We start from the raw sequence: 12,742 nt of genomic DNA, 5'->3' as shown, positions 1-12,742 counted from the left end.
ACAAGCAATTCTATTGGAGTATTCCCCACCTAAACCCACAGACTTAGTCTTTCTTGCTATTTTTACTTTACATTTTTAAACATTTTGTTTTATTATTTAATGTGAATGTATGTCTCACCAGTATGTATTTATGTATATATGTATATACATTACACGCGTGTCTCAGGCCATCAGAGGTCTGAAGAGGACCTTGGATTCCCTGGGATTGAGTGACAGGTGGTTGTGAGCCACGAAGTGGGTGCTGGAAATTGAATCCAAGTCCTCTACAAGAACAAGAGTTCTTGAACTTGGCCTGACAAAATGGTTCCCACACAGAAAAGCAACGAGGGGACCCTGGCTTTGGGCGGTGCTTGAACCCGGGTGGCGGGTGGCAGTCCGGCTGCCGCAGTTCCTCTCTGGGAGGCTGCGGGAAGCACTCAGCTGACCTGGGGGCGGGTCCGGGCTCGGGGCGGGGACAAAGTGGCCAGGCCTTGGTAAGGCTTGGGTGACACTGCCGGGTCCCTGCTGCGAGCGGTCAGCATGCATCTCCACCTGCTCTTTCTGTTGGCGCTGTGCGGGGCAGGCTGTGTGGCCACAGGTCCCAGCTACAGCCTGAGAGGGAGCTGGCGGGTGAGCAACGGGAATAGTTCCCTGGAGCTGCCGGCGACTGTCCCCGGCTACGTGCACAGCGCCCTGCAGCAGCACGGGCTGATCCAGGTAGGGCGCACAGCCACCCCTCCACGCGGGTCCAGGTCGGTCTATATTGCTGTGGGAAACGGGGGAAATGGCCTGGCTGTGGGGGTTCAGGCCAGTTGTAGACATTGACCCTCTCTCGCTGGGTCGTCAGCGACCCCGGGAGGCGGAAGTTGCCTATACGAAACAAACAGTATGTCTGCTGTCTACTTACTGTGGTGATTCTCTGCTCAAGCGTTTCAGAAGAGGACTTACCTTTCCCCCCAAGGACCGGGTTACAGCTGCAATCATCTGCATGCTTGCAGGAGCTCTTAGTTACCAAAGGTCATCGACTGTGGTGTCTCAGGTTTTCTTCCTCTGCTTTGAAGCCTCGGGAGTCAGGTCTGAAATAAACGCAAGGGATTGGGGAGGGCACTAGTAAAGCTTGGTTGTCGATGCTAATGAAGAGTATACTGGGGAGGTGTGTGTGTGTGTGTGTGTGTGTGTGTGTGTGTGTGTGTGTGTGTGTGTGTGAATGAAACCCAGAGCTACGAGCATGCTAAGCACACGTTGTACCACAGAACTACACACACCCCAGTCCTAAAACCTAAATAAGGTGCTGATTTTTTTCTTAAATGGGAGTATGTTCATCCAACAGTGTAATAGGTTTGGTTATGACAGTTTCATGTGAGGGCACCATGTACTTTGCTCATACTCACTTTTTACTGTGTTTTGCCATCATGGGATCCCTCCCTCGTATAAGTAGTTTCTCTCCAGGGTGGTGTCCTGTAGATACACGCTCATGCATACATACATACATTTACATCTAGAGCCAACAGGAGTGAAACAACGCCATCGTTTGTTTCCTTCCTGAGTCTGATCTGTTTTACCTAACGTGATTACTTCTGTTTCCATTCCTGTGTAGTTTACTTTGTTGTTGTTTTGTTTTTTTACCAAATTTCATTGTCTTTGTTATCTTTACCTTCTTTCACTGGCTTTTTGAGACAGGGTCTCATGTAGTTCAGGCTAGCCTTGAACTACCAATGTAAGTGAGGATAGCCTTGAACCCCTGATTCTCCTGCCTCCTCCTCCCATGTGCTGGAGATACAAGTGTAGACCACCTTGCACAGCCTAATTACAGTTTTCCGTATGGATAGAGTGTGTGTGTGTGGGTGTGTGTGGGGTGTATGTGTGTGTGTGTGTCTGCATGTGTGTATGTGTGTGCATGTGTGTGTGTGTGCATGTGTGTATGTGTGCATGTGTGTGTGTCTGCATGTGTGTCTGTGTATGTGTTGTGTGTGTTGTGTGTGTGTGTGTGACACTTTCTTTATCTATTTGTTTGTTCATGGGTACCTGGGCTGATTCTATCACTTGGCTGTCATGCTGCAACCAAATGGATGTGCAGATATTTCTGCACTATGCTGCCCTAGGATCCTTCAGGCTTAGGCAGGAGCGGTGCTGCTGGAGTACAGGGTAGGTTTATTCTTAGTATTTTTTTTATTGTTATTGTTTCTGAGACAGAGGTTTTTTTGTTTTCTTTGTTTCTTTGTTTTGTTTGTTTGTTCAAGACAGGGTTTCTCTGTGTAGCTCTGACTGGTTAGCTTTAAGCTTCACGGAGATCCACCTGCCTCTGCTTTCTGAGTGCTAGGATGAAAGCTTGAGCCACTACCACAGGTCCAGTGTCATGATTTTTAATGGTTTGAGGAACTTCCATACTGATTTGCACAGCAAACCTGCGTAGTTGTGTGTGTGTGTGTATGTGTGTGTGTTGACACGAGTTTGTGCTCTCTCTGTCTCTGTCTCTGTCTCTCTTTCTCCATTGAACCTAGAACGTTATGCATGCCAGACAAGTGCCTACCACTGGACTATACCCCTACCCCCCCACCACACACACACACAAACTGCCTTTGACAGTTGGGAGGACATTTATGGTTTTGCCCTTGATGCTATGGTAGTCAAACTAGGATTATGAAAATTTCTGATCTGGAATTCATGACTGTCTGCCTGCCTTTGCTTCTCTTGTTTTGTTTTGTTTTGTTTTTTCATCTCATATATCAGAAAGAAAGTAAATGCTGTACCCTACAATGAATTTTCATTGTTAAAATTTCAATGAATTACAATAGAATCACAGTGTATTTTTTAGGTAAGTCTTTCTGAAACTTAAGTAGTATATTCACAATTAACAAAGTATACCAGGAAAGGTAAAAAGTGACATGTGACATGAAATTGGAAAGCGGTAGCTTTAAATGAGAGGTCGCAGGGGAAGAGGGGGAAGGGAGGCAGAGGAAGAGGGGAGGGAGGGGGGACAGGGGAAAAGAGGAAGAAAGACAGGGGAGAGGAAGAGGAGAAAAGAAACAATGAAAATCGTTTGAAAGAAGTGTCAGAAACCTCATGCTTTGTACGCAAACAGTAAAGGATATGAAGTAGACCCCATGCACATGTGGCAGGCTACCACTCTACCTTTACCTGCAGAGCCTCATTTTGCCTTTTACTAACCGAGTTAAGCCAACAGGAAATAGTAACTTGAGCAAACCAGATTATTGTCCTGTGCTATCAGGCTACATACGAAAACAAATGCTTTACTTCTGACTGAGGATGTTTGCTTGGGCTGTGAAGTAACTACCAAATGCGTCTTTGTAGGAGTAACTGAGAAGGCCTTGCAACCTCCTCACCAATACTTAGAAGTGTTAAGCTGAAATAGAGTGGGTTGGAGTCCCTGGTGGTAGTTCGATGGAAGAGGGGTGATTAGTTAATCCGGGAAGACTCCATCCATTGATTAAGGTGACACTGTTATTGTAGCATCCCCTTTTAGGGATGACTTTGAGAAACATTGTATTGTTTGGCACAGACACTGGGCTGATATGAACTTGAACCTCATCTTGAGAAAGCCATTTATTTCTCCACTTACCTAATTAATTACCCTGTGTTTAGTTGGTCCCTCCGATTGTGACAGGCTCTGTTGTAAGTGCTTGAAATCCAACAGGAAAGAAAAGAAGTTTTGCTCCAGTGAACCTTCTGGAGAGTTAGCAGTCAGCTACCAAGTTAATAAATTACTGGGTGAGCTGCAGAACAAAATTAGCAGATAAAAGGAAGAGAAGGCTGGAAAGATCGCTTTTTTAAAAAGCCATTTTACTATGGATTTTTCTTATCAGAGAACTCTTCCACTGTAAAGGAAAAGGGCAGAAGTGGGCTAGAAGACAACCTGACGTTCCTCATAGGTCTTATTAATAGTAAGCAGGACAGAGGACTAGCAGGCTGCGAGTGCTGGAGGAAGTTGAGTTCAAAGGTCAGCCAAGGTGCAAGAACAAATGGAACCGTTTGTCTTTATTCTACACACGGTGACACACTGTCGAGGGTGTTGGCTTGGAGAAGCGTAGTTCTTGTAGTGGATCCAATAGAAATGGCTCCCACGGATACATGTGTTTGAAATAAGGAGTTGGCACTATTAGGACGGGTGGCCTTGTTGGAGCAGATGTGGCCTTGTTGAAGTGTGTCATCGTGGAGGCTGTCTCATATGCTCAAGCTACGGCTAGTATGACACACCGTCTCCTTCTGCTACCTGGAGACCAAGATATAGAACTCTCAGCTCCTGCACCATGTCTGCCTGTGTGACACCGTGCTTCCCGCCATGGCAATAATGGCCTAATCTCTGAAGCTCTAAGTCAGCCCCAGTGAAATGTTTCCCTTTATAAGAGTTGCCTTGGGCTGGAGAGATGGCTCAGTGGTTAAGGGCACTGACTGCTCTTCCAAAGGTCCTGAGTTCAAATCCCAACAACTACCTGGTGGCTCACAACCATCTGTAACTAGATCTGATGCCCTCTTCTGGTGTGTCTGAAGACAGCTACAGTGTACTTATAAATAATAAATAAATTAAAAAAAATAGTTGCCTTGGTCACGGTGTCTCTTCACAGCAATAAAACCCTATGAAAGATAGTTCTCCAGGGTGGTTTTACCATGTAAAAGGTCACTCTCCTGACTGCTGTGCACAGCAATGGAAGCCTGGAGTCTGCTGTGGTCTTGGGGCCTGGAGATTTCTGTATTGGAGCAAAGAAATGAAGAGAGTAGTTTTGTGGTTTGCTTTTTTTTTTTTTTTCCATGTTTCCTTTGTGTGTGTGTGTGTGTGTGTGTGTGTGTGTGTGTGTGTGTGTGTGTGTGTGTGTGTGTGTCTTTGCAAACTCACAAAAGGTACATGTGTGGAGGTCAGAGAACCAGTTGTAGAAATGGGTCTTTTCCTGCCCACGTGGATCCCAGGAATCAAGCTCTCGTGTGGTCAGGCTTGGCAGTCAGACCTTTGCTCACTGAGCCACCTCGCTGACCCTCCCTGTTTCATTTTTCCAAGCAGGGTTTCACTCCGTAGCCCAGGTGAGCGAGCCTCTTGCTTTAGGCTCCCAAGTGCTGGGATTCTGATGTGTACCAGCACACCTGGCTTGAGTGACTGTGGGTGCACATGTCACCCGGAGGACCAGCAGGTGTGTGTGTGTGTGTGTGTGTGTGTGTGTGTGTGCGTGTGTGCAGACTGGAGGTGAGCAGTAGAAGATAAAGAGGAGCCTGAGAAGGCACCAGTCAGTTCTACCCGAGCCAGTGGCCAAACGGAACTTGGATTTACAGAGAGGCTCTGTGACCAACCCTGGCTGTCTCACAACTGACTGTCTGAGGTGCCTGTGTAGAATGTCTAGCCCCTAGGTGTATAGGAGTAAAGGAACTTTTTCTAATTTTTATCTAAATAAAGACCAATGGGGCTGGTGAGCTGGCCCAGGACTTGGTTCTCTGTGAGCTGTAGGAGCGAACTCGATCTGTCAGGCTAAGTGCGGCCAGCACCTTCTGCCCGCTGAGCCGTTTCCCAGACCCAATCTTTTCTTGCCCGCCTCCTAGATCGCTACTTCTTTCTTCAGAGACAGCCACAATCCACACTTCCTTGTGAGTTCTCATTTGTAGAAAGACGTAGGTGTAGACCTTATACAGACTTGTCTGTACTAAGCTGAAGTTGATGAATCTCAGAAAGCTTTTCAGATCTGTGTGCATACAGGGATGCTAGCTCTCATGACCGGATGCTCACTCTGTGTCGGGAACAGCTCCGAGAAGTTTAACCTCCCCAGTCCTTGTGATCCTGAGAAACAGTTACCTTCTCCATCCCAGAGCAGGGTGGGGTGTGTGTGTGTGTGTGTGTGTGTGTGTGTGTGTGTGTGTGTGTGTGTGTGTAAGAGGCAGTATTGGGGGCGGGGGGGACAGACAGGCCTGCACAGACAGATTTCTTTCTAAGAAAAACGTATTGCATTTTTCTATATTGCAGTGGTGTGGGTGACATATCGTGGGGGCACCTATGGAAGTCAGATGACAGCTTGTAGAAGTCAGTTCTCTCCTTCCACCCTGTAGGTCCTGAGGATTGAACTCAGGACGTCAGTCTCGACCGGAAGTGTCTTTATCCACTGAGCCTTCTTGCTGGCTCTGAACGCATGTTTCCTGCCCTTCGCCTTTCCACAGGCAGTCTGGTTCCGTTGTGGTAAGATTTAAAAAGCGGCGGAACTGGCTCCTGCGTGCGGTCTCACTAGCGCAGAGCCTCGGGGAGCCTTGCGTTCCCGCTGTTTCTCTGCCAGCAGCTTTCACACACTGTCCCCTTGGTGGGTAAAATCAAAGTTCCAGAAACTTGTAATTTAGCAATTAAATTTATATGTTAATCAATCCACAATACCTCCACAGAATAAATTCACTGCCAATTAATAAAGATAGAAACCGCCCACCTAGACCACCTGGATCAGAACCATCTTCCGTCATCTTCATCTTGAGTCCTCTCCTTCCTAGACTCTTCCCCCGCCTACCCTTCCTTCTCATCCAATGATAGACTTTGCCTTATCCTGGACCCGCCTTGCCTTATAATGACATCATCCTACAGGTTAAGCCAGGAGTCAGATCATTAGAGGCTGATTAGTCACAGGGTCTTCCATTGGCAGGCTTTATACTCCTGACCTCAGAGGCAGCAGCGGCCTTTGGAATTCTCCAGGGGCTCAGTACAACCCAATTCTGACCCTTCCAAACCCTTCATGGGCACCAGCATCAGAATTCCCTGCTGCCCTACAGTCAGGGGTCTGACTTACATCCTGTAGTCCCAGTGGTGGGCTAAGACAGTGCGTCGTGGTGTGCTCCCTGTTAAATTGAACTCACTTTGGTCAGAAAAAGGTAGCAGGTCTCTTTGAATTGCAATTGCCTCGTCTGGGGTCAGCGGAAGCAGTATTTACAAATAGAAGGATTTTAGAGAAACCGCGTTCAGGCTGACTCATGGGCTGTACCCATGCACCTTGGTTAAAGGGAGGTAAGTAAAGGTTCTCGGGGTAAAGGCTATAAGTAAAGGTGACAGTTGATAATGGAGCCGCGGAACTTTGGAGAACACAGAACTTTGTGAGTAGACCTCGCTAATACCTTCAATGTGGTTTGTCTTAGCTTAGCATCCCTTTGATATTACTTATTATAGAGTCCTTAGCACATGAAAGGGTATATGCACATGTGTATTTGTGATCTTTAAGTTTGTTTATTCATGTTTCTTTGAGTTTCTGTGTAATCCTGGCTGTCCTGGAACTCACTCCGTAGATCAGACTCAAACACGCAGAGATCCACCTTCCTCTCCTGAGTGCTGGCATTAAAGCTGTGGGTCACTGCCACCAGGTTTCATTATCTTTTTAGATGTCTGTGTGTATGCCAGCTCTGTGTGTGGCACCCACAGAAGCCAGAGGAGAGCATCGGATCCCCTGGGGCTGGAGTTAATGTGACTGTAAGCTGCCAGATATGGGCGCCAGGAACCAAACTCGGATCCCCTGGAGGAGCAGCAAGTGCTCTTAACCACTGAGCCATCTCTCCAGCCCCTGAGGTTTATGATTTTTAAACTCTAATAATTGAGTGAACACCCATGTGCTTCTGAGACCACACATCTCTCCGAGGTCACCCACCCACCTCCTGCCTTTCCCGCTGTTCCCGCTGGCTTTGCGTCACCGTCACCAATACTTGAACTAACTACCTAGGCAACTCGGAGGGCCCATTTGGCTCCTGGTTTCGTAGGCCTCAGTTTGTCTCACTTGGCTTTGCAGTTTGGGGCCTGTGGTGACACATGGTGTGCCATGTGTCTGTGTGTGGCAGAGCTGGTGTTCATGCGTGACAGAGAGGCTAAGGGGAAGAAGCGGAGGCTTCGAGGTCCCCCCCCCTTCCTCCCTCTCCCTCTGACAGTGTTTTGCTCTCAAGCTGCTCTAGAATTCATTATGTAGCTCTGCCTGGCCTTTTGCTCATGGCGATCCTCCTGCCTTAGCTTCTCTGGTGCCAGGATTATAGACTTGTACCACCGCACCAGCTTTGATTTCTCGATTTCTCTCTCTCTCTCTCTCTCTCTCTCTCTCTCTCTCTCTCTCTCTCTCTCTCTCTCTCTCTTTCTCTCTCTCTCTCTCAAGTAGAATCTCATTGCACGGTTCAGGCTGGCCTGGAGCTCACGGTGTGGCCTTGAGCTTTGCTGTGATTTTCCTGCCTCAGCTTCCTAGGTGCTGAGATTACAAACCTGGTTCGCTGCCGTAAGGGTGATAAATAGGAGCTACACATAACTTACTCAGACACTCGTTATTTGGCAAGGTTATCTCGTGGCTCTCGATTTACACTGACGCCGTAATTGCCAGTGGTGTCCGAGGCACCGCCTAAGTACTGGGTCATGAATAGGCATGCGGGATTTTCCCGGGGTGACTCACTGTCCCACTGCTCAACAGCTGTTAGACTTTGAGCCTTGGATTCCGTGTTAGCGAATGGTAATCAGACCGGACCAGCAGGGTCACAAGCAGTGTCTTCTAGCTACCTTTTGGGTTTTAGGTTTCTTCCATTGTAAGCCGATAAGGCAGTTCATGTTTGATTCTGTTGGTGTGAGTGGCTACCTTAAAGGCTGGACTACATCAGCCCGAGGATTCCAGGGCTTGTTCAGCAGCTCAGCAGCCTGCTTGACTCTTTTTGGTCAAGAAAAAGGTGACCCCCAATCTGTTGTTCATGTTAAGCAGGACTCAACGTTTTAATGTGGCTCAGAGCGGGTCAGCCAATCTGGAGCCAAATTAAGTGCCTGATTAGCATTTAATATATATACATCTATATCTATCTATATATCTATATCTATATCTATATCTATCTATATATCTATCTATCTATATATATATATCTCCTCTGAGCTTTTTTTTCATAATACATTCCCTTATTAAGAACCAAAAGTGATTTTTCCTTTATGAGCCAATTTGGTGCGGATGTGAGGGGAGATTTAAGTCTTTACTCTATATGTCTATTTTTAAGTCTTTATTTATTTATTTATTTTGAAAAAAAAAATACAAGAGCACAAATCTACTTTTATTTATTTACTCTCCATTAGTTTAGATCCCGGATGGGTACAGCATCACACGGATTCTGTGTCCAGTGGCCTTTGCAGGAAGGTTGTTTCGGAATTTGGCACGGACCATGCCATCCCAACTCTATGGGCCCGAGTTACTTTACCCAGATCACTCTGGTTTTGTTTGGTTTGCCTCCAGGAGTCCCTGTATTGTTTTTTGCTTTGTACACATAAGCACGACTCTTGCCTAAGTAGAACTCAGTTTCATCTCGGGCACAAACGCCTTCCATTTTAAGAAGAGCTGTGTGCTCTCTTTGGTTTCGGGGAGCCTCGCTTGTAGCCAGCAAAAATGGCCGGGCACCACAGCCTTCCAGACATGACTTGCTTTTTATTTTAGAAGACCCGTTCCCAGCAGGCCTCCAAAGGCACCAAGATGGCGGAAAGACTTTTTATTTCTTTATTAAAGTTTCACATCGCACGCACACTTACTTGTTTATTTTGTGTGAACGTGTTTGTTGCATGTGGGCATGCGGGCATCATGGTGCCTGTGTGGTGGTCAGAGGGCAGCTGCGGGCAGTGATTCTCGGCTTCCACCTCGTGGGTTCTGTCAGATTGGACTCAGGTGGCTTGGCTAGACTGCAGGTGCCGTCACCCACTGGGCCATCTCACTGCTCTGAGTTTTGTTTAAGTAGCAGACAGACTAACAGGTTTGCTGTGGCTTGTTCCAGCCTGTTATATCACATGTGTTCTCTACTTTTCTGTCCCCCTTTCTACAGCTTCTTTCTCCTCGTGGGCCCCTTCCCACTTTCCTGGCTTCTGCACACTTTCTCCCACATACATACACATGTGTAAACATTAGGCACTACGATCTGCACACGGAAGGAAACTTGCAGGGTTTGGCTTTCTGAGCCCGGTTTGCCTTACCTGATTCAGTATTTCCCAGTCCCATCCATTTTGCTGCAACTTTAGTTTTTTCTTGACAGTTGGAACAAAATTCTATTGTGTATGTGTACCACATTTTAATTATCAACCCTCTGTTGCTCGACATCTAGGCTGATTTGAGCTCTTTGATGTTGTGAATTGAGCGGCAATAGACGGAGATGTGCAGGAGCATGGGGTACCTGGGTCAGCTGTGGTTAGCGGCTGACAAGATGCCACGGTGGTTCCCACAGAGGCTGCACCAGTCACATCCTCACCAGCAAGGCCCAAGAGCTCCTCTTCCTTACATCTTCATCAGCATTTCTTTCTCCCCCAATTGCTATCCTGATGATGTTTTAAAATTTAGGTATTCAGAGAGGAAAGAAGAGGGATGGTGGAAGAGAGAGGAAAAGAGAAGGGGGGGAGGGCATGAGAGAGGGGAAAGGGGAGGGGAGGGGAAAGGGGAGAGGGAGGGGGAAAGGGAAGGAGAGGGGAGGGGGGAGGTATAGGGAAGAGAGGAAGAGAGAGGGGGGAGGGCAAGAGAGGGGAAGGGAGGGAGGGGGAGGGGGGAGGGGAGGGAGGGATGGGGAAAAAAGAAAGCAAAAGGGGTAGGGGAGGGGGAGGGAGAGGGATGGGAGAAGAGAGAGGAAAAGGTGGGAGGAGGGACGGAGGGAGGAGGGAAGAGGGAGAGGGAGAGGAGAGGGAGGGAGAGAGAGAGAGAGAGAGAGAGAGAGAGAGAGAGAGAGAGAGAGATTTACACATGTGTGGCTAACCAAGCCACGGCCGTGTCGGGGTCAGAGGTCAGTTCTCTCCTCCCACTGTGGATTCTGGGAATTGGCCTTAGGTTTTCCAGTTTGAGCAGGCAAGCTTTTTTTTTTCACCTACTGAGTCATCATACCTCAAAGTACTTTTCATTTTTATCTCCATGATTACCAAGGAGGTTAAACACTTCTAAAAGATTTGCTACCTCCGAGAACTCATTGGCAACTGGAAGTTCTGGTTCTGGTTTAACTTTTGTAGTTCTCGCCTTACTCAGCTATTAGGCTTCCTCTGAAGCGTAACTGACAGAGGTCTTCTTCTGTTCTGTACGCTGTCTGCTCACTCTCTTCTGTTGCTATGCACAAGCCTTTTAGTTGGCACAGTGCTGCTTGTCAGGAGTGAATAGGGTAACACCAGGCTCCTCACGAGAGTTCAAGCAGAGAGCTCTCTGTGGTAGGAACTTTTCTGGTTGCTCTGACCGAGAACCTGATACAAAGCGATTTAGGAGAATTTGTTCTGGAATTACGGTTTGTGAGAGCGGAGTCCGTGGGATAGGTGCAGGGCAGGTGTGGCAGAATTTATGGGGCAGCATGTGTGTCTGAGCATCCGCTCACATGGGCTGGCCGGGACTCAGAGCGCAGGGAACATGGTGGTCGTCTTTCTCCTTTTCCTCTTTTTATTCAGGCTGGAACCCCAGACCATGGCGTGGTGCCGTTCACATCCAGGGTGGCTCTTCCCTTACAAACCCACCCTGTTTGCGGGCCTCTCTCACAGTTTGCTTCACTAATGTCATAAATGGGTCATAGTTTAATCAAGTTGATAATCAAAATTCACCTTTATCACACTGACTCAGATAGTCTAGAATCTTCTATCTTTAAGAAAAACTCATTTATGTGGGCATCTATCAGTGCCCCTAGGCTTATTTGATTATTTATTTTGATATGTTTATCATGAGTGATTGTTTGTCTGGTCTGTTCAGAATCCATCCAAAACAATGGCCTTCCTAATTTTTCTGAATATAATGATTTTAATTTATTTGTTGAGAACACATTTTGATCATATCCATTCCCTACTCTGCTCTCCAGTTCCCCCGAGATGTTCTCCTCGACATGTCTGTGTCCCAACTTTATATCTTTCTCCTCTTTGGTAAATAACCCACTGGATCCAGCAAGTGCTGCTTGTCCATGGGTGAGGGTGGGACACCCATTGTAGTCACACCCCAAGAGAAAGATGACTCTTTTTCTCTCAGAGGCCACTAACTACCATGAGCTTCTCAGCTAGCCCTGGGGTCTTGTGTAGTCCTCCCTAATCCATGCTGGAATTTTGACCAGCAGGATTATGTTTGGGTCCTAACGATACTGCGGTGAGTTCATGAGTATAATGGTCGCAGTATGTCCAGAAAACAGCATTTTATAATACTCCATCCCTTCTAAAATGCTCCTTGATCCTTGGAGGAGGAGGAAGAAGGGGAGGAAGAGGAGGAGGAGGGGGAGGGGGAGGAGGAAGAGGAGAAGGAAAGGGAGGAGGAGGGAGAGGGGAGGAGGAAGAGGAGGACAAGGAGGAAGAGTTTGTGGTGGTTTGATTCATTATCATCTCCATAGGTTCATATGCTTGAATACTTGGTCCCCAGTTGGTGGGACTGTTTGAGAAGGATTAGGAGGTGTGGCTTTGTTGGCTGAGGTGTGCCAATGAAGGTGGCTTCAAAGTTTTAAAAGCCCACTCCATTCCCAGTGTCTCTCACTCTCTGTTTCATGCTTATGGAAGATATAAGCCCTCGGCTACTGCTTCAGCGCCATGCCTTCCTGCTTGCCTGTCTGCCTGCCTGCTGCTGGCTCCCCGCCATGACGGTCTTGGAATCTAAACTCTGGAGCCATTAGCCCCAAATTAAATGTCTTCTTTTATAAGCTGCCTTGTTCCTGGTGTCTTATCACAACAGTAAGGAAGTAACCAGGACAGGGACTGATGTGAATGTCTGTTTAGGACTGAGCACTCAACAGTCAATTGTGCTCCGCACTTTAGCCTGTTGGACGTCTCAGCATTAATTCCTGACCGTTGCAAATAGAGGCTTCTGGGACCAAA

At 47.4% G+C, this 12,742-nt stretch overlaps 1 protein-coding gene across 1 annotated transcript in view; it reads left to right on the top strand.

Moving 5' to 3' along the window:
* Nucleotides 1-451: 451 nt before the first annotated feature.
* Nucleotides 452-12,742, top strand: part of Manba (mannosidase beta) — an 83,908-nt gene continuing 71,617 nt past the window's right edge. Inside the window, exon 1 of the mRNA XM_032897277.1 lies at nt 452-696. Within this exon, the coding sequence (XP_032753168.1) occupies nt 520-696 (177 nt within the window). The 5' untranslated portion in view covers nt 452-519. The remainder of the gene's footprint in view (nt 697-12,742) is intronic.

This window comes from Rattus rattus, chromosome 3 (genome assembly GCF_011064425.1).
Source record: "Rattus rattus isolate New Zealand chromosome 3, Rrattus_CSIRO_v1, whole genome shotgun sequence".
Classification (NCBI taxonomy): domain Eukaryota; kingdom Metazoa; phylum Chordata; class Mammalia; order Rodentia; family Muridae; genus Rattus; species Rattus rattus.
This window is presented reverse-complemented; position numbering and strand designations above follow the sequence as displayed.